Source organism: Apium graveolens, chromosome 5 (assembly GCF_009905375.1).
Source record: "Apium graveolens cultivar Ventura chromosome 5, ASM990537v1, whole genome shotgun sequence".
Classification (NCBI taxonomy): Eukaryota; Viridiplantae; Streptophyta; class Magnoliopsida; order Apiales; family Apiaceae; genus Apium; species Apium graveolens.
In genome coordinates this window covers 270,753,345-270,774,618 of record NC_133651.1, presented here as the reverse complement: position 1 = coordinate 270,774,618, position 21,274 = coordinate 270,753,345, and the positions used below count along the sequence as shown (strand labels likewise).

Here is a 21,274-nt window from a genome sequence, read left to right as displayed (position 1 = left end):
AAGAAATCATCTACCTTATTATTACACCTCGATAGAAGCATGCTAAATATTTAAATACATGCTTATGTACAAATGAATTAATCAAAATATAAATATATGCAACTATATTAATACCATTTTCATTATCAGAACGATGCCACCCCGTAGAAGAGGAACCAACGATCAGCCCACAGAATCTGTTAATCAACGGAAGGATGAACCTGACCATATAGTAAATGAGGAAAGTGAAGAGGACCTAGACTTTAATAAATTCGATGAAGAAGGATATATGGAGGAAGAAGTTGAGAATACCCACCAAGGGGAGACCCCATGAATGAATTTATGGATCTTTTAAGGGCAAATATGAACCAACAGCCCCTTCCACCACCGCCACATATTGTCCAAGAAACTGTTGCTAACGCCTTCAGGGTGTTTAAATCCCTCAAACCCCCGGAGTCTCTAGGATTTGCCGACCCTGTTGAGGCACGGGCCTGGCTTAAGGAGATAGAGAATTCCTTCGAGATATTAGGTGTTGAAGAGAGACACAAGACCATCTTCGCCTCCTATATGCTGAAGGGGGAAACTAACTATTGGTGGGAGTCCAAGCATAACCTCGAGAATGACATTGTGATCCAATGGGATAGATTCACGCGGTTGTTCTTAGGCAAGTATTTCTCTAGGTTTATGGAGACTCGGATGGAGATCAAGTTTCTAGAGCTGAAATATGATAGAATGAAGGTGGCGGAGTATGAGGCCAAGTTTACCGACTTGTCATGGTTTGTACCAGAATTTTTGAATAAGGAAGAGAAGAAGGCACAAAGGTTTCAGCTTGGTCTGAAATAGTGGATTCAGAACTGAGTGGCGATGTTAGAGCTGACAGATTATGCCACCCTAGTGTAGAAGGCCAAGATTGTTGAAGCATGCAGCGAGCAAAGTTTGAAAGAGAAGGAAAATAGGAAAAAGAAGATAGGGAGTCAAGAAGGAGGAGGAGGAACCAGGAATAGGCCTTCCAAGCAGGTTTATCAGGGGAGTGGTGTCCCAACCAGTGAGAGGCCCTGAGTTTAGTAAGGCCCCAACTGAGAGTGTTGGCCAGGACGACGGATAATCTAGGGTGACATTTCACAGCCAACCCCTCGCCCCTATACCAGAGTGTCGAACATGCGGAAAGAGACACCTTGGAGTGTATGTCGAGGAAAGAGGCCCTCTATAGTGCTTCAAATGCAACCAACCAGGACACCTTTGCCCCAAGTTGCCCACAATCAGGAATGATATGTTTTCAGTATGGAAAGATAGGGCACGTAAGGAAGGATTTCCCCACAATAAGGCCATCAGCTTCAGGGATGTACAGGGCTGCTTCCAACCGGCTTCTAGCTCCTAGGACTTTCAACATGACCGTTCAGGACGCTTTTCGGAACACCAATTTCGAAGTGATCAAGTCATTTATATCTCAAAATTTTGCTAAGAAATTAAATCTTAACGCTGTACCTTTACGTGAGGTATTATAAGTAGAAATAGCAAATTGAGAGATCATTCATGTAAATCAAGTATATCCTAGATGCGAGTTGAAACTAGAAGGGAATGTCGTTGAGGTTGACATAATCCCATTTACATTAGGAGAATTTGATGTGATCCTAGGAATGGACTGGATATCCAGTAACAGAGCGTAGATAGATTGTGAGAGAAAGAAAGTAAAAATAAGAGTGCAAGATGGGAAGGAGATAGTGTTTAAAGTCAATAACAGATCCAAAAATTCTAATCATGGTCCAAACCAAGAGATTGTTAAAGAAAGGTAATGATGCCTATTTATCCTATGTGATGGACACTAAGAAGGAAGTCCCTGACATACAGAACATACCCGTAGTGAATTAATTTGAGGATTTCTTTCCAAAGGACTTACCGAGGTTACCACCCGACAGAGTGATAAAATCTCTATAGAACTAGCACCAGGAATGACACCAGTATCTAAGGCCCCATATAGACTAGCCCCAGTTGAGATGAAGGAACTAGCTTCTCAACTACAAGAATTGTTAAACAACGGGATGATAAGACCAAGTGTGTCACCATGGAGTGCACCGGTGTTGTTTGTAAAGAAGAAGGATGGTAGCATGAGGCTATGCATAGACTATCGAGAGTTGAACAAACTGACCATCAAAAATATATACCCTCTCCCTAAGATTGATGACCTATTCGACCAGCTTAAGGGTGTTGTGCACTTTTCCAAAATAGACTTAAGGACATGATATCACCAGTTGAAAATCAATCCTGAAGATATACCAAAGACTTCCTTTCCCACTAGGTATGGACATCATGAGTTCTTAGGCAGGTCATTCGAATTGACCAATGCACCCGCAGCCTTTATGGATTTGATGACTAGAGTGTTCAAGAAGTACCTAGACATATGTGTCATAGTCTTCATAGATGACATTTTTATCTACTCAAAGACAGAGCGAGAATACTGGAACATTTGAGGATAGTCTTAGAGATTTTAAGGAATGAGAAGTTGTACGCCAAGTTCTCAAAATATGAGTTTTGGTTAAAGGAAGTTCAGTTCTTAGGACATGTGGTGAGTAGCGAAGGAGTTCTAGTCGACCCCACCAAGATAGAGGCGGTATCCAATTGGGAAAGACCGACTACCCCAATCGAGGTTAGGAGTTTTGTGGGTTTAACATGATATTACCGGAGATTCATGCAAGACTTTTCCAAAATAGCCGGCCCAATGACTAGGTTTACCTGAAAGAAGGAAAAGTTTGTGTGGACATAGACATATGAGGAGAGCTTTCAGGAGTTCAAAAAGCGACTGGTGTCAGCACCAGTACTCTCTCTTCTTAATAGAAAGGGAGAGTTGTGATATATAACAATGTCGCACACAAGGGGTTAGGATGTGTGCTCATGCAACACGGAAAAGTGATTGCGTATGCCTTTTGGCAGTTGAAGGAATATGAGATAAGGTACCCTACCCATGATCTAGAGTTAGCGTCCATAGTGTTTGCCCTGAAAATCTGGAGACACTACCTGTATGGGGAAAAATGCAAGATTTACACAGACCATAAGAGTCCCAAGTATATTTTTACTCAAAAGGAATTAAACATGAGACAGAGAAGATGGCTAGAGCTGATTAAGGACTATGATCGTGAAATTCTGTATCACCCGGGTAAAGCCAATGTGGTGGCTGACGGCCTCAGTAGAAAAGAGAGACTTAAAATGATAATGACATCTGAGGAGTTGGTTAAGGAATTTGAAAAGATGGAGATTGAAGTGAGGATAACCGGTAAGAGATCTGAAAGACTATTTAAAATCAGGTTAGTACCGGAACTAGCTGAGAAAATACGAGTGTGTCAGGAGAAGAAAATGAATGAAGAAAGAGAGACATTGACCAGTGAGGAGGTCAGATGCGAGAAGGATGAGTGAGGTATCATGAGGTATGTATCCCGAATTTGGTTTCCGAATATGTAAGAACTAAAAGAGGAACTGTTGTACGAATGGCACAACTCCGGGTATTTAATCCACCCAGGAAGTACAAAGATGTACTGCGACCTAAAGAAATATTATTGGTGGCCTAACATAAAGAGAGATGTAGTAGAGTGGGTCAGCAAGTGTTTGACGTGTCAGAGGGTAAAAGCTGAACATCAGCGACTGAGTGGACTATTACGGCCCCTGGAAATTCCGAATGGAAATGGGAGCATATAGTCATAGATTTTTTGACAGGCCTACCAAGGACCAAAACCAATCACGATGCCATATGGGTCATCATAGATAGACTAACCAAGTCCACGCACTTCCTGCCAATTATCGAAAGGTACACCGTAGACAAGCTAGTGGATATTTACCTGAAAGAGATCGTAGTAAGGCACGGAGTTCCCGTTGCTATAGTGTTAGATAGGGATCCAAGGTTTAACTCCCAATTTTGGGGAAATTTTCAAGAATGCGTAGGCACCAGACTGAATATGAGTACAGCTTACTACCCCCAAATGGACGGGAAAAGTGAAAGAACTATCCAAACCATAGAAGATATGCTAAGGGTTTGTGCCATTGACTTTAAGGGAAATTGGAATGACCATTTACCACTGATTGAGTTTGCCTACAATAATAGCTATCATGCTAACATAGGAATTCCCCCGTATGAAGCTCTTTATGGAAGAAGATCCGCTCTCCCTTATGTTGGTATGAAGTTGGAGAATATAAGATTCTAGGGCCCGAGTTGGTCCAGCAGACCTGAGAAATGGTGGGACTCATCAGAAAGAGGATAGTAGTGGATCAAGACAAACAGAACAAGTATGCCGACCAGACCAAAAAACATAGAGAATATGAAGTGGGAGATTCGATTTTATTGAAGGTATCTCCGTGGAAAGGAGTAATGAGATTCGTAAAGAAAGGAAGACTAAGTCCTAGATTCATTGGACCCTTTGAGATCTTGAGGAGAATAGGACCTCTAACTTACGAGCTCGCCTTGCCTCCTAATCTACAACAAGTGGACAATATGTTTCATGTGCCAATGCTAAGGAAATACCATACCGATGCGCGACACATGATAGAGTACGAAAAGGAAGACTTACAACCGGACCTGACCTACATTGAGCAACCGGTAAGAGTGATGGACCAGAAATAAAAAGTGCTGAGGAACAAGAGTGTCAAGATGGTCAGAATCTTGTGGAGAAACCATAATGTCGAAGAGTCAACCTGGTAACTAGAGTATGCGATTAAGGAAAAATATCCCCACCTTTTTTCTATTTGATTCCGGGACAGAATTCTTTTTAGAGGAGAAGACTGTAATAACCCAAATATTTGGAACTTTGTAAAATATTCGATGAATAGTAACCCTTATGATCGGGTAAAACTTTTTATCCCACACTATGTTATGCATGGAAAATTTAGTTTCCGAGTCGATATTATGATTACACGTACCAAATGAGTGTATGTAAAAGCCATTAATTTTAAAAAAAATGAACATTGTAAAACGACCTTATCTTACGAACGGTCAAGGAATACAAGGATCAAATTACAATCATGAATCTAGAATTCTATAAATAAAAACCAAGTATAAGGTTTCAAAGCATAAAAGACTTATAAGAAAGGATTTACCCCGTGAATCGTTTACGAAGATTTATTACGAAAACGAATACCAAGGGAATACGTAAGCGAATAAATAAAATGTATCAAGCCATGAAAATTCCCATGCAATCCATGCAAACTAATTAGTAAGAATGTAACCAATGATTGACAATCAAATAGTAACCAATCCAAGAGCATAGTAACCTAGCTAAGGCAAATAGTAGCAAAAATAGTAGTTGTAGTACTTGACTATAGTTTAGGCTTTGAAATTTAGCCAAGCTAGCAAGATATGATCACGATTTGCATATATAAAGATTATATAAACAAATAATGTATCACTTATTCAAGAAGCAACCCAAGAAATCAAGCAAAATTCTCTCTTCTCTCTCCCAAATACTCCCATTCAACAATTTCAAGAAAAGCAAGAAACACAAACTCAAATTTCAAGATCTAGCCATGGATAAATGCTTAAATTAATTCCCAAGCTTCCTACATATCAAAATAAGGTAAGATAAATTTTTAATAGCATTTAATTAAGGTTTGGATGGTTAAATAAATTCATGAAAGTGATGATGAATAGTGTCAAATAGTAACATTTCTTGATTTCTTGAGTTCATGGAAAGATTTAGGATGCTTAAGCACACCCAAGCCTCACCAAACATTATCCATAAAGAATAAAACCTTCCAAGCTATCAATAAAGGTATAAATCTTTACCAAAACTTTTTTTAAGGTATAAGTTTGAAGAAAAGCATGGATTTTAGTTGTAAACATAGTTTTGATGGTTGTTATGTTGGTTTCTTGATGATTAGTTAGTTAGATACTAAGGTTGATGTTGTGGCCTCAAGAACTTAATTTTATTGAGAGGATTAAGAGTTAAGGTGATGGTATGATGATTGTTGGTTACTGGTTAGTAGTTTAGAGCGAAAACGAAACTCGAATCGTGAGCGTAACGTCAATAAAACAAATGAATCGTAACCTTAAGTTTTCTACAGAAATACATAAATTATAAACTGTGATTTCTTGAAAAGAGACTTTAAAATGATAGATCTTGTTTTAAGGATCATTTAGGCGGTTGAATCACTTTATTTCGATTTACGGTTCAAAAGTTATGCTTGTTTTAGTGAAAATGATTTACGCGATAAAAACTGTTACGAATTATGAACTTTGAAAATATAAATGATCAACTTAAAAGTATTCAAAAATCATCAAATTTTTATAGAGAGTAATAAATGGAATATATTAACTTCCATAAAAATATTAAGTGAAAACATGTATTTTTCAATTTTATAAAAATGTCAGAGCCGAGATCGCGCGAGTAGAAATCCTTAAGAATCGCGAGTGGATAGAAAGTATTGGGTATTTACCAAGTGACGATAAATGTGAGTAGAATCTAACGGAACAATAATGTTCTTGATTTTAGATTTCCGTACGAACTCTAGAGCACCCTCCACCTTGAAACACTCAAGCAAGTTTATGAACTCGATTCTATATAATGTTGTGTTGTGAAGATTGTTTTAGTGTCTTCCGTACAAATGTCATGCTTGCCATGATAGTAAAATACGAGTTTTACGTATCAATAATGATTAAGTTTATGAAGAGTATATCATATAATATTTTAACGCTATGGTAGAGCATGAAGTATAAGTTATAAGACCGAGAGTCGGTCAACTTTTATAAAACATAAACTTGGGAATCATCCCGGAGATGTTTTTGACGGTTTAAAAGTTCGTACTTATTTTATTCGAAAGGGACTCGATGTCCCCTTGCGAAATATTAAATTACCTCATATTAATAAAAATGATTTTCAAAGATTGTATTCCCTTAACTATATTTGATTATTTGAACAATGAATATTATTTCAGATATTCATTTAAATAAGAGAAATATTCTCCAATAATTATTTTATTTCAAATTCAATTATTTAATATTTTATAAATCAAATCAAATTCTTAAACATAAATTAGTTGAGGAATATTATTTCAAATATTCTTTTAAAAATAGAACTATTCGAGGTCTAATTATTTAATAAATTATTATTTATTTATTAAATATTTATTTAATGATTTAATATAATTTAAAACTCATACAAACTATTTTAAAATATTTTCCGAGTTTCAAAAAATCATATTAATACTTTCGGATCGTCGAAGGATATTATCTCGACATATTTTAAATATTTTGACTATAGTGTCAAAAGAAACTCCCCATTAAATACTTATCTGTTAACAACAGTCAACTCACATTATCTTTGTATTTTCTCCGAAAATTCTCGGAAGTACATATATATACATATGAGATGAGTTATGTCTAACAACAAGCAAAATTCTTGAGGAACTTCGATATAATTTGAATTTTAGATTTATAAAAAGATTCTTTAAAAGGACAAGAGGGGTAGACTATAATACTTTGTGTACTGGAGCGACTACTGGTGTGCCACATGTAAACATGTGAAGTATGTACAAAGCCTGGATGTATGGGCCACACATAATATGTCCGAACGCGGCAAGGGTGATAACTGGATGTATGAGAGTCGTCCTTCTACATATAGAGAACAACAATTAATTGTCGTTATACTACTGATCATCGTATTTCAGGGGCTCCGGTGAATGTCCTATTTTTCCAATTGGAATTGAGATGCAATACCTTAACTCAAGCCTATGTGTTGAGTTTACCATTAATGTATTTGCAGACTAATAAGTCAATCGAATAATTATTTTGAAAAGAGGTGTGTATCACCAAGAAAAACTACTTTAAACAAACATATATCCATATACAGAATCAGATATGAATTTCTTATACATTCTTTTCATACTACACATTATTATGCTGGGCATTATAGCTCACACTTATTTTCTTAAAATGACATAACACTACAGTGAACCAAGATGCCGGTCAGAAAGGTCACATTCCGGAAGCGAGTAGGAAATGACTAGCTTTTCCGTAGATTATTTGGTGCAGTGCCACAGGTAGACCGTATATGCTGGATTGGGTTTCAGTTATTTTTGGTCCAGCTTATATTTAAGTATGACTTATGTAAGGTAGTAACAAAGAAACGTATATTTGGATGCCGGTCTAACTTTAAGTAAAGGTTACACTCATGGTAATACTTAATTACTTTTGGTCTGTAATAACTATCACCTAGTGGAATTAATAAATTTAGTAATGCATTGTTCATTTCCAAGATAATAACCTATAAGTGTGTGTGTGTGTGTGTTGATAAGTGTGGAGTTATAGATGTGTGAGCATATATGTAATATTGTACAAGATAAGTGTTAAACATGATTTAAGATGGTATGGCCTCCTAGATCCCTGACTACGGATTTGGGGCATCACAACATACGAACAAACAATTTTAAGCCATATAATGATCATTGTAATTTAACTGAGTATAAATTTTTAGGCTTAGTTTCATTTTTCTTTAATCCTTCAGGGATTTTTATATAAATATCACTATCAAGTGATCTATATGAAAGGAATATGTCCTAAGTCCAATCATGTATGAGGATTTAGGAATAACTTTTATGTAATCTATTTTGATTTCATTGATATTAATAAAAGACTTGTTTTGTTTTTATTACGGGCTTCATTTATTTAAGTGTTTAAATAAGATATACCATAGTTTAGAGTAAAGCTTTTTATGAATTATGATGAGATCATAATAGTGAGACCTAAAAGATGATAATTCTAAACTTAAATAGTTCCTGGTCGTAGGATTACTAACTGGTAATTAATAATCCGCAAAGATCGGTACATACTATGCTTGCTTCATTATGAAGGATGTCTGTTCTCATAGACATTTGTGTGGTGACACTATAGCTAGTATGTAGGTGCTTATTATAGAATAAGTTCACTGAACATGACTCGCCCAGCTGAACAACTGATGGAGTTCACTCACGTGTCAGCAGTTGTTCACATAGTGATAGTTGTACAAGTATCCTTAGACTTGAGGTCATCATAGTCATCTTGTGTACACTGAACTATGCTTTGGTTTAGTTCTTAGTCTCCAGGGACAATTATTAGGGCTCTACTGGGTATTGGAATTTGTACACGAAGATAATGTATGATCAATAAAGGATCTACCCCTTCCAGTGAAGGAAGCAAATCAAGGCTGATCCACTTATGCTAGTTCAGGAATCTCTGGCCAGAGTAAATGAAATTAGAAAGGAGTTTCTAATTTGCATAGAACTACGCATAGAAATGGTAAGCAAGTGATTAAATTAGATAGGCTTGACACGAGATCCATGCCTTGTATTTAATCGGGACATTGTAGGGTAGAAGGAGTTTATTGTACGGTAACTATTCACTGAATAGGTTCTTGGTATTCTAAGCAGTGAATTCATGTTATCCGGATAGTCGCGATATGCTGAGAAGTATCCCTCACGATGTAGAATAAATGTGATTAATTAATTAATCATATTTAATAAATTAGAGAATTTATATAAATAATGATAAAATAGTTTTATTATTATTTATTTCTACTACCGGCTTAATATTGAACCTACAGGGTCACACCATAAAAAGAGAATGATTTAATGGTGGAGGAGTTAATTAATAATGGCTAATAATTATTTATTGGTGAAATAAATAATTAATTGGAAATTTTAATAATTGATTAAATGAGATTTAATTGATTATAAATTAATTAAGAAAAGTTCTTAATATTATTAATTAAGGATTTAATTTTTGGAAATTAAATCAAGAGAGAGAATTATTTCTAAAGTGTTTAGAAAAAGGATTAATAATTAAAAGGTGTTTTAATTATTAATGAGAATAATAAATGGGATAATAATAATATTATTTATGGGAAAATTTCAGCTGAAAATTTTGCCTATAAATATACTATTATAGACCCTATTTTCATTCGAACCCCAAAAAAAACCCAAAAAGTTTGGAAAACCCAATTCTCTCCACCTCCTTCCTCCTCCTTAACATCGTTTTCTTGGTGGATACCGGTGGAGTGCTTCACACTTGAGGAGCAACTGCTAAGGATCTCTGATCGTTGTCTCCGAATTATTTTAAAGGTTAGATTTGATCCCTATGTTTTTACCACGATTTATATGCTTTTATTTGGATTTTATATGTGTAAAAGTGTTTTGCCATGCCCCGCTGCGATTAAAAATCCAACACTATAAAGGTATGATGTAACAATGTCCATGAAATGTATTTCCAACCTTTCCCTATAAGCCATACAAATTAAAAAACAAAAAGTGGCTCCATCCTTAACATGAGAGTAAGTTTCCTGGTAATCAAATCCAGGCCTTTGAGAGAATGCCCGGGCTACTAGTCGGGCCTTATATCTCACAATTTCATTTCTCTCATTTCATTTTCATACAAACACCCATCTATTCCCAACGGGAATCACACCAGTTGGTGTTTCGACTGCAGGTCCAAATACATTTCTCTTTTGAAGGATTGCAATTCTTCTTGTATTGCAATTTTCAATTTTGGCTAATAATCTCTTTGTCGACATTCTTCCATAGTTTGTGGTTCAAGATCGGAGTTCATAATAATATTACATGCCCCGGAAAAAGCATATACATCATCAACCTCAATACTCCCACAATTTAATAATTTTCCGTTATGGACATAACTTAGTGAGATCTCATAATATTTAGGTACCTTTGCTTCTATTGAAGCATGTGCCACTTCAGGGGCAATATCTTGTTCTGGAAGTGATACCACTTTTGCTAATTTTGTCACAACCACTTCAGGGGCTTTAACCTCTTCGAGAGGTGATACCACTTCTGGGGTATTTGATATAGCCACTTTAGGGGCTCAAACCTCCTGGGTATTTTCTGGAACACTTGCCACTTCAGAGGCATGTCCAATCAATTTTTATTTTCATGGTACAACATCTTTTGCACCAACAGTTCTACCACATTTCTGGCGTGATTTTGAATTACCAACCAATTCTTCATGAATTACTTTATGAATAAAAATTTTAACCCTTTCTGGTGCATTAACAGGAGGTATAAGTGATTTTATGACATGTCTAGAATCATTAAAAGCATATGGCATCTGATTAGCAATATTTTGCATATGAATGATTCTTATAACCTCATATTCACATTATTTAGTACGTGGATCCATAACACTTAATCCTGATGCATTTCATGACAGTTCATAATTTAACTTACGCAAAATAGTATCTCCCCCTAATGGAGGTAATACAGACTCATCAAAATGACAATCAGCATATCAAGCAGTAAAGACATCACCAGTTAATGGTTCAAGATATCTTATAAAAGATGTTGAATGAAAACCAATATATATATACGTACTCTTCTTTGCGGTCCCATTTTAGATCTTTGTGGAGGTGCAATGGGAACATATATGGCACTGTCAAAAATCTTAAAATGTGAAATATTAGGGATTTGACCAAAGAGCTAACTTATGAGGAGATTGTTTATGGTGAGCAGGTGGTCTTTTATTAATTATATTTACGGTATAAAGTATTTCGTGACCCCAAATAGAAGTAGGTAATTTAGCTCTTAGAAGTAAGGGTCGTGCAATAAGCTGAAGTCTTTTAATTAACAGTTCTGCTAAACCATTTTATGTATGCACGTGAGCTACGGGGTATTCGACAGAGATTCCTACTGATATATAATAAATATTGAAAGTAGATGATGTAAATTCAGTGGAATTATCTAGTTGAATTGATTTGATAGGATTATCAAGAAATTGGGCTCGTAATTTGATTATTTCAGCAAGAAGCTTGGCAAAGGCTGTATTTCTGGTCGATAGTAGATGGACATGAGACCATCTAGTTGAAGCATCGATTAGAACCATGAAATATCTAAATGGTCCCGATGACGGATGAATAACCACATATATGTTGGGTTTCGAGCACATAAACGCAACGGAAATAGTAATAAAAAATGTAAAAAATCAGAATTTTCGACACCCACCGCAGGATCCATGCAAAAAACATACATTAATTCGTAGATCAGATTGTTTACCTTAAGAAGCTTTACCAATTGGTTGACTAATGGAGATCCAAAGCTTGTTCAATCACCACGCATCTCGCTCTCGCGATCTACACTCTATCGGTATCCACACGAATGCTTGAACTCAAGGATTGGATGTGTACTAGCACAAACTCTTTTCTTCTTGCTCTCTCCATCTTCTCTCTTGGTGGCTAGGATTTTAGTAAAAGTCTTTTTCACACAAAAATCAGCCACACAAGAGATATTATATAGAGAGTAGAAAAATGAATTATAACTCTTAACTAATTAGGAGTTATTATTAATTCAAAATTCCTATTTATATTATAATAAGTCTCACTTAATTATCTAACAAATAAATTTCATAATTAATATTAGTAAATTCGAATATCATTATTTATCTAATTAATTAAGTCAAACTTAATTAATATTATAATTAATTCAAATTACTTTAATTTAATTTAAATCCAATTTAAATTAAATAACCCTTCAAGCATTCTTTATGTGTGACCCTATAGGTTATTATTACGTTGGCAACAAATTTTAAATCTAATTAAAAATCGTAAACAATGAGCGGCATCTAGTAATACATCATTGCTACCCAAGTAATAATAATTAAATCGGTGATCGACTAAACCTTTCGTGAATAATGTACAATGTAATATAATCGCTTTAACCAAATATTATAGATTAAACTAGAGGCATGTAATATGTCATCCTCATCATAGTTTAATCAAGTTTCCTTTATCAATGAGTAGACTATCATATCAAATAAACATTTGAGCGTGGCCACGCATTTCATAGTCTAGCTCACACAAGAGGCCAATAATATCACTCCTAAAATAGGAGGGTTAAATCCCATCTAGATCATTAATATTTCTCATACGATTCATACTATACCCAATGCCCACTTTTATTATTACCCGGTCAAGGATAACTTTTAATGGAATCAATGTATGTTAATTCTCGTATAGAAATATAATGACTTCAGGTCTAAGGACCATTACATCATTATCACTGTGAGAATTACTTATGACACAATAGACATGTAGAATCTCACATTGGGTCTATCCAGCACCATGTACATATAAATCTGCCTGTGTTTTTGACTTTAGTATCACTATACCTATGATCAATGAGATATGATCATCAGTCAACAAACACACCAGTCTTAATGCATTATTATTGTCCCTTAATAATAATACTCGACAAGGGACCTTTAGGAATATTGATACTATTCTCATAATCGCATTTCTAAGTCACATACTTAGAGATATAGAATTGCATATTATATTCCAAGGACATTTATTAATCTAACATTTTGTCGCAGTAAATCAAGAATTAATAAATTCTAAAGAGAATAATCGATAGAACATAAACTTTAATAATCCTAATGTCTTAAACTAAAACATCATAGTGTTGTCTCTAGGGCACAAACACTAACAATCTCCCACTTGCACTAGAACCAATCACCCATGTATCTAATACTCATGGAACTAGTATGACCATCGTACTTCTGCTGTGACAAAACCGTAGTCAGTGGGTCTGCAATACTATTATTACTATGCACTTTACATTTATATCTCCTTGATCTTTAATCTCATTAATAAGGTGATATCGCCTAAGGACATGCCTAAACAGTCTCCTTGGCTGTTTCGAAAAGTATCAATATATTTGGCTTCCATTATAGAATCATCAATGTTCTTACTATGAATCATTCCAGCTAACATAACTTATATTTAGACAAAACATAAACCAGACATAAACACATAATCATCCCTGTCTATCCAGAAATTAGGTTAAGAAACTAGTATCAGTGTAACCCTTTACAACCAGTTCCCTATCTTCTCCTTATAGCAAAAATAAATATTTAGTCCTCTTTAAGTACTTAAGAATATTCATGAAAATAATCCAGTGACCCTCACCTGGATTAGACTAGTATCTGCTCGTCATGCTCAAAGCATACGAAATATCAGGATAAATACATATCATTATACACATTATAGATCCAATTGCTAAAGCATATGGAGCTTTCTCAAACGGCCCTTATCATCTAATGATTTAGGGGGAAGTTATCTTTTAAGATCACTATCCTATGAGACATCGAAACATATCATTTCTTTATCTCCTACATCCTAAAATGATGCAATATTTTATCAATGTATGTACTCCGACTAGGTCAATTAACCTTTCCAGTCTATCTCTATAGATCTTGATCCCTAATATATAGGTAGCATCACCTAAGTCTTTCATCGAGAAACTATTTTTCAACCAAGTCTTAACATCCTTAGAGAAGGTATGCCATTCCTTATTTGTTATTTGTCATCTACATATAATACTAGGAATGTCACATGGCTCCCACTAATCTTCTTGTAAACACATGGTTCATCTTCATTTTGAATAAAACCAAACTCTTTGACCGTTTCATCAAAATGAATATTCATTCTCCTTGAGGCTTGCTTCAATCTATAAGTAGATAAAAGCAACTTACAAACTATCTTAGCAAACTTTGTATCGACAAAACTCTCAAGTTGTATCATATATACATCCTCTTCAAGCCTCCCATATAAGAAAGCAGTTTTGACATCCATTTGCCAAATCTCATAGTCAAAGTAAGCAACTATTGCTAACAAAATCCTGATGGACTTGACCATAGGAACTGGTGAAAAAGTCTCATCATAGTTTATACCATGAATTTGTTTGAAACCTTTTGCCACTAGTCGCACCTTATAGGTCTGTACTTTATCATCCATGTCAGTTTTCTTCTTGAAAACCCACTTGCACCCTATCGGTTTTACCCCTTTGAGTGGATCAACTAAAGTCAGTACTTTATTTTGATATGAATTCCATCTCGGATTTCATAGCCTCTAGCCATCTCTTGGAGTCTGAACTGTTCATAGCATCTTGGTAGGTAAGAGGCTTATCATTATCCATAAGCATCACATCACCATCTTGAGTCAAAAGAAATTCATAATTTCTCCGGAGCTCATGGTGAATCCTACTAGATCTACGAATAACCTTTGTTTCTTGGACGGGATTACTTTCAACATTTTGATGTACATCCTGATCTTATTCCAACTCAGGTTCAATGTTATCATGTGGTTCTCGATCTTCATCGAGATGTATTATCCTCCCACTAATTTTCTTAGAAAGTAGTTCTCCCTCAAGAAATACAGCGCCCCGAGAAACAAACACTTTTTTCTTGGAAGGATTATAAAAACTATACCCTAGTCTCACTTGGGTATCCCATAAAATAACATTTATCTAATTTCGGTCCAAGATTGTCAGAGGCTAAACATTTTACAAACGCTTCACGTCCCCAAATTTTCATAAATGACATGCTATGACATTCATCAGTCCATATCACATATGGAGTCTTTTAAACCGCTTTAGTCGGAATTTGGTTAACTGTATATGCAGCCGTTTTTAGAGCATAACCCCAAAAACTGAATGGAAGATCCGCTTGACTCATCATCGATCGCACTATGTCCAACAAGGTATGATTTCTCCTCTCAGGATCTCTATTCTATTGAGGTGTTCCAGAAGGAGTAAGTTATGATACACTATCACACTCCTTCAAGAAACTCTTGAAATTGAGGTTTAAGAATTCTCCTCCACGATTTGATCGTAAAACTTTTATACTTTTCCCTTATTTTCTTTTCTACTTCGGCCTTATATTCTTTGAACATTTCAAAAGAATTGGATTTATTCTTCATAAGAACCATATATCCATATCTACATAAATCATCAGTAAATGTTATGTAGTAGTATAAGCCCCATTGCCATCATACATATTCGACCACATACATCATTATGTATAAGTCATAATCGTTCGGTGGCTTTTAACCTGATCAGGTAAAAGAAGCTTTAGTCATTTTTCCAATGAGACAAAGTTCACATCTTCCGTATGATTCAAAATCAAACTTATCCAAGTATCCATCTACATGTAACTTAGAAATACGTTTCTCATTAATATGACTTCACGACAATGCTAGAGGTAATGTTTGATTTGAGTCAACTTAGAACATATAAATTGTTAACTAATTGTGCAACATTATAAGTCTTATCATTGAAATAGAATAAACAATTATTGTTTATTTAATTAAAATGAAAACCTTTCTTGTCCTGACAAGAAATTGGCTAAATGTATCCGCTAAAGGCAGGCACGTAATAACAATTTATCAAGTTCTCAATCTCGCCTTATGGGCAACATTAGGTATCGATTTCCTTCAACTAGAGCAACAACTTTTGCTCCAATTCTAACCCTATACCTGAAGCTTGACCATTGCTAGTCTTCTTCTTTAGATCTTCCAAATAAGCTCGATAATTTAACTTCCATTCATCTAGTTATTTCCACATAAATGACAATCATCTCCTTTAGCAATACCACTATTAGGCTTCAAAAGCCCTTTAGGATTGGGCTTTGGTTTGGCACCGGATAAGATCAAATCTTCACATTGCCTGTCCACTTTCCTTTCCCATTTGCATTCCATGTGTGCATCATCAATATGGACGTAATTCATGCTTTTACCATATTATTTTTAGCAGTTCTAAACATTCTTAACAACTCAGTGAGTGTTTTGTCTATCTCATTCTTTTTGTTCTTAACAAAATGAGAATATAAGTTGTTCAAAGATCGTTTGATCAAATCAAGCTGAGTCTCTAGACCATTCTTGAAACCCAAAATATCAAGGTACATATGCCTATCACCTTTAGAACATGTGGTCCAACTAGATATGATTCTCCCATTAATGCAAAAGTATGGTGCCTTATTATTGTCAAATTTTCTGACGAGCCTATCCTTCAAATATCTTTTGAAGGTGCTCAATCATATCATAACATCATTATGCTCTTGTTGCTTCTAAAGCTCAGTACTCATAATTACAAGCATGAGACATGAAATATCAGTTGCATAATTAATTTTCTTCTGGTAAGCATTTTGTTCTGCACATGTTTCATTATTAGCTAGAAGAAATAAGGGAGGGGTTTGAGTGACATCCTTGAACCCGAGGACAATCCTCAAGTTCCTATGTCAATCGAGGAAATTATTACATGTCAGCTTGTCCTTCTTAAGGACTATTACATAGAGAAGTTATTTGTGTTATTTGTCATTTGATATCCATAATATTAAAGTACATAAAATGACTTAGTCTACAGATGATCATTAAATTATGTTCAAGTGATTATTCATATATATATTCACAATATATATCTCCCACTATTTTTATCACATCAATAGCCCTAACTATTAATTCAGAAAAAATATCTTCTATATCCTTTCTAGTGAGCCAAGATCCATATTTCACCACGCGGTAGGTCAGCTTTGGCTTTTCTCCTAAAATATGATTATTTAGGTAGACAACATTTGTCAATTATATCAACTATATAACTCTTGGATAGCTTGGTGGAACAACATTTGTTCATATTTATCTAATAAATCTCGCCAAACTCTATGCCTCTAAGTTCACAATCCTATTGTGATAACTTAGTTAAGTCAAACCTAATAGTCAAAAAGTATCAATATACTTCAACACATCTCCCATGATATATAGGAGTACTTCGCTTTGGCGAACCCACTCATGGTCGATCTAGGGTTAACGCATTAGACTCATTGGAAGGCATCTGATCATCATAAAGAGATTCCCAATTTTTCCTTGAATAAAATACTTCAAATCAATATTCGTCAATGGTTTGATATCCAGGTAGTGAGGGAGTCATAACGGTCTTGCTTAAAACCACCAACCTTACAAGTTCAAAGTACTCGCTTTTGACAAAATTGTCCCATATCAGAAATAAAGAAAATTTGTATTTTATTCCGTGTTTCATAAACACGAGAATCTCATAATCGTTTGTCCATTTTAAAATCTTGAGTCGTTACAGATTTTATCTTGTTTAGAAAGCATGGCATATGTGTCGTATCTAATACATACATCCTTAATCTAATTAAGCATGCATCTTAATAAACTACTTTACACATACATTCATCATATGCTCATATATATGTAAAGTGCAATAAATAAATGTGGTTGGTTATGGCTTTATCGTATGTGATCTTCATCAAGCTAATGACAAAGATCTAGGTCAATCTAAGGTGAAAAATAAATACAGGCTAACTATTACATGTATTCTTTCTTGTATTGCTTCCTTGGATGGCCTCCATGTGAGATTACCCTTCCTTGATCTTCAATTCTTCATGTCTTCATGTACATTACATGAATGAAAAATAAAAACTAATCTAATGTACTTACAATAAGAACTCGAGTTACATTCGAGATTTAATAATTACAAGATCAAACGACATGCAAGCCGTATTTAAAAAAACACATCCATTAACCGAGGGTCATAAGCCATATCCATCCACCATGCTCAATTAACATATAAGAACATGTTAAAACACATAAAATGATCTTAACATATCATACTCTAATCATAAAAACCAAATATATCAAAAATCAGAAAATTGGAAATTAAATTTGATAACATTAAATCGCAAATTACAGGGTCTAAACGACATCAAACGCCTTATAGATCAGGCGATAATAGCTTTAGCTATCTGTTTTGTTCAGACGCTCGATTCTATATGAAATAGCATATTCGTTCGCCAGAATCGGACACCAGACCCAGATTTCAGCAAATCCGCTGCATCCGATTCAGAATCATATCAAATACGATTCATATAATAGAACAAACACAAAACATGTATATATCGGTATATGTACAGAATATATAATCATCATATGATTATACAACTCTCATGAATATTATAAATTCAAAACATATATATACATACACATATATAAACATAATAACATGTAAAATATACAAAATTGCATACATAACAGTCATGGAATATTTTATACATGTTATCATCATAAAACCAGTAAACACATAAACGAATTAAACAATTTTTGTAAGTAGCTCTGATGCCATTGTTGGATTTCGAGCACATAAATACAACGGAAATAGTAATTAAAAATAAAAAATCAGAATTTTCGAAACCCACCGCAGGATCCATGCGAAAAACATACATTTAATTCATAGATCAGATTGTTTATCTTAAGAAGCTTTACCAATTGGTTGACTAATGGAGATCCAAAGCTTGTTCAATCACCACGCATCCCGCTCTCGCGATCTACGCTCTATCGATATCCACACGAATGCTTGAACTCAAGGATTGGATGTGTACTAGCACAAACTATTTTCTTCTTGCTCTCTCCATCTTCTCTCTTGGTGGCTAGGGTTTTAGTAAAATTCTTTTTCACACAAAAATCAGCCACACAAAAGATGTTATATAGAGAGTAGAAAAATGAATTATAACTCTTAACTAATTAGGAGTTATTATTAATTCGAAATTACTATTTATATTATAATAAGTCTCACTTAATTATTTAACAAATAAATTTCATAATTAACATTAGTAAATTTGAATATCATTATTTATCTAATTAATTAAGTCAAACTTAATTAATATTATAAATAATTCAAATTACTTTAATTTAATTTAAATCCAATTTAAATTAAATAATCCTTCAAGCATTCTTTGTGTGTGACCCTATAGGTTATTATTACGTTGGCAATGAATTTTAAATCTAATTAAAAATCGTAAACAATGAGCGGAAACTAGTAATACATCATTGTTACCCAAGTAATAATAATTAAATCGGTGATCGATTAAACCTTTCGTGAATAATGTACAATATAATATAATCCCTTTAACCAAATATTATAGATTAAACTAGAGGCATGTAATGTGTCATCCTCATCATAGTTTAATCCAAGTTTCCTTGATCAATGAGTAGACTATCATATCAATTCAACATTTGAGCGTGGCCACGTATTTCATAATCTAGCTCACACAAGAGGCCAATAATATCACTCCTAAAATAGGATGGTTAAATCCCATCTAAATCATTCATATTTCTCATATGATTTATAATATACCCAATGTCCACTTTTATCATTACCCGGTCAAGGATAACTTATAATGGAATCAATGTATGTTAATTCTCATATAGAAATATAATGACTTCAGGGCTAAGGACCATTACATCATAAACACTGTGAGATTTACTTATGACACAAGAGACATGTAGAATCTCACATTGGGTCTGTCCAGCACCATGTACATATACATCTCCCTGTGTTTTTGACTTTAGTATCTCTATACCTATGATCAATGAGATGTGATCATCAGTCAACAAACATACCAGTCTTAATGCATTATTATTGTCCCTTAATAATAATACTCGACTAGGGACCTTTAGGAATATTGATATTATTCTCATATTCTCATTTCTAAGTCACGTACTTAGAGATATAGAATTGCATATCATATTCCAAGGATATTTATTAATCTAACATTTATATCGCAGTAAATGAAGAATTAATAAATTATAAAGAGAATAATCGATAGAACATAAATATTAATAATCCTAATGTCTTAAACTAAAATATCATAGTGTTGTCTCTAGGGCACAAACACTAACAATATATCACCTTGAATATATTTTAAGAAATTTGTTGGCTCATTTTGAAGTTTAACTGGAGATGGTCGAATTATTAGTTTTCCCAAAAACCATGTTGAACAAGGAAGTTCATCATGTTGTATGATCTTCTGATTCTTAAGGGGATGTCCTGTAGAATTTTCTATAATACGACGCATCATGGATACTCCCGAATGACCAAGTCGTTTATGCCAAAGGGTGATTGATTTTGGGTCCATGACTTTGGGAGTGGTGACACTATGAGACTCGATGACTTTAATTTTGGTAGCATATAATCCATAGGGGATTGATTATAATTTTTCTAAGATATTCTTATGGCCTGAGATAGTTGAGGTGATTAGGAAATATTCTTTATTATTTTCACTTGTGGTTTTTACGTGCAAACCATTAAGATGAATATCTTTAAAACTCAGAAGATTCCTAGTAGATTTTCTAGAATATAGAGTATCATGTATATGAATTTGAGTCTCATTTGGTAGTATAAAATTTGCTTTTTCAAACCCTTTATGATATTTGATGTTCCTGAAATTCTCCAAATTGTGAGTGTGGCACCCCAAAATCCGGGGCCAGGGATCTCGGAGGCCACACCATCTTAATCACTATAAACCACATACCTCGCATCAAAATATATAAATACTCACACTTTACGACCCCACACTTATCACACACACACACACTTACAGGTTATTGTCTTGGAAACGAACAATTCATTACTAGAGTAAATCAAACCACAAAGTGATAATTATGACAACCCAAAAGTATTTAAGTCTTACCGAGGAATAACCTTTAAGTAAGGC

The 21,274-nt window shown here is 34.4% G+C and overlaps 1 protein-coding gene across 1 annotated transcript; it reads left to right on the top strand.

Annotated features, from left to right (window-relative positions):
- Positions 1–309: 309 nt before the first annotated feature.
- LOC141660963 (uncharacterized) lies at positions 310–822 on the top strand. The gene has a single exon (XM_074467939.1). It carries the CDS (start codon positions 310–312, stop codon positions 820–822), a length of 513 nt encoding a protein of 170 aa, XP_074324040.1.
- The last annotated feature ends 20,452 nt before the right edge of the window (positions 823–21,274 follow it).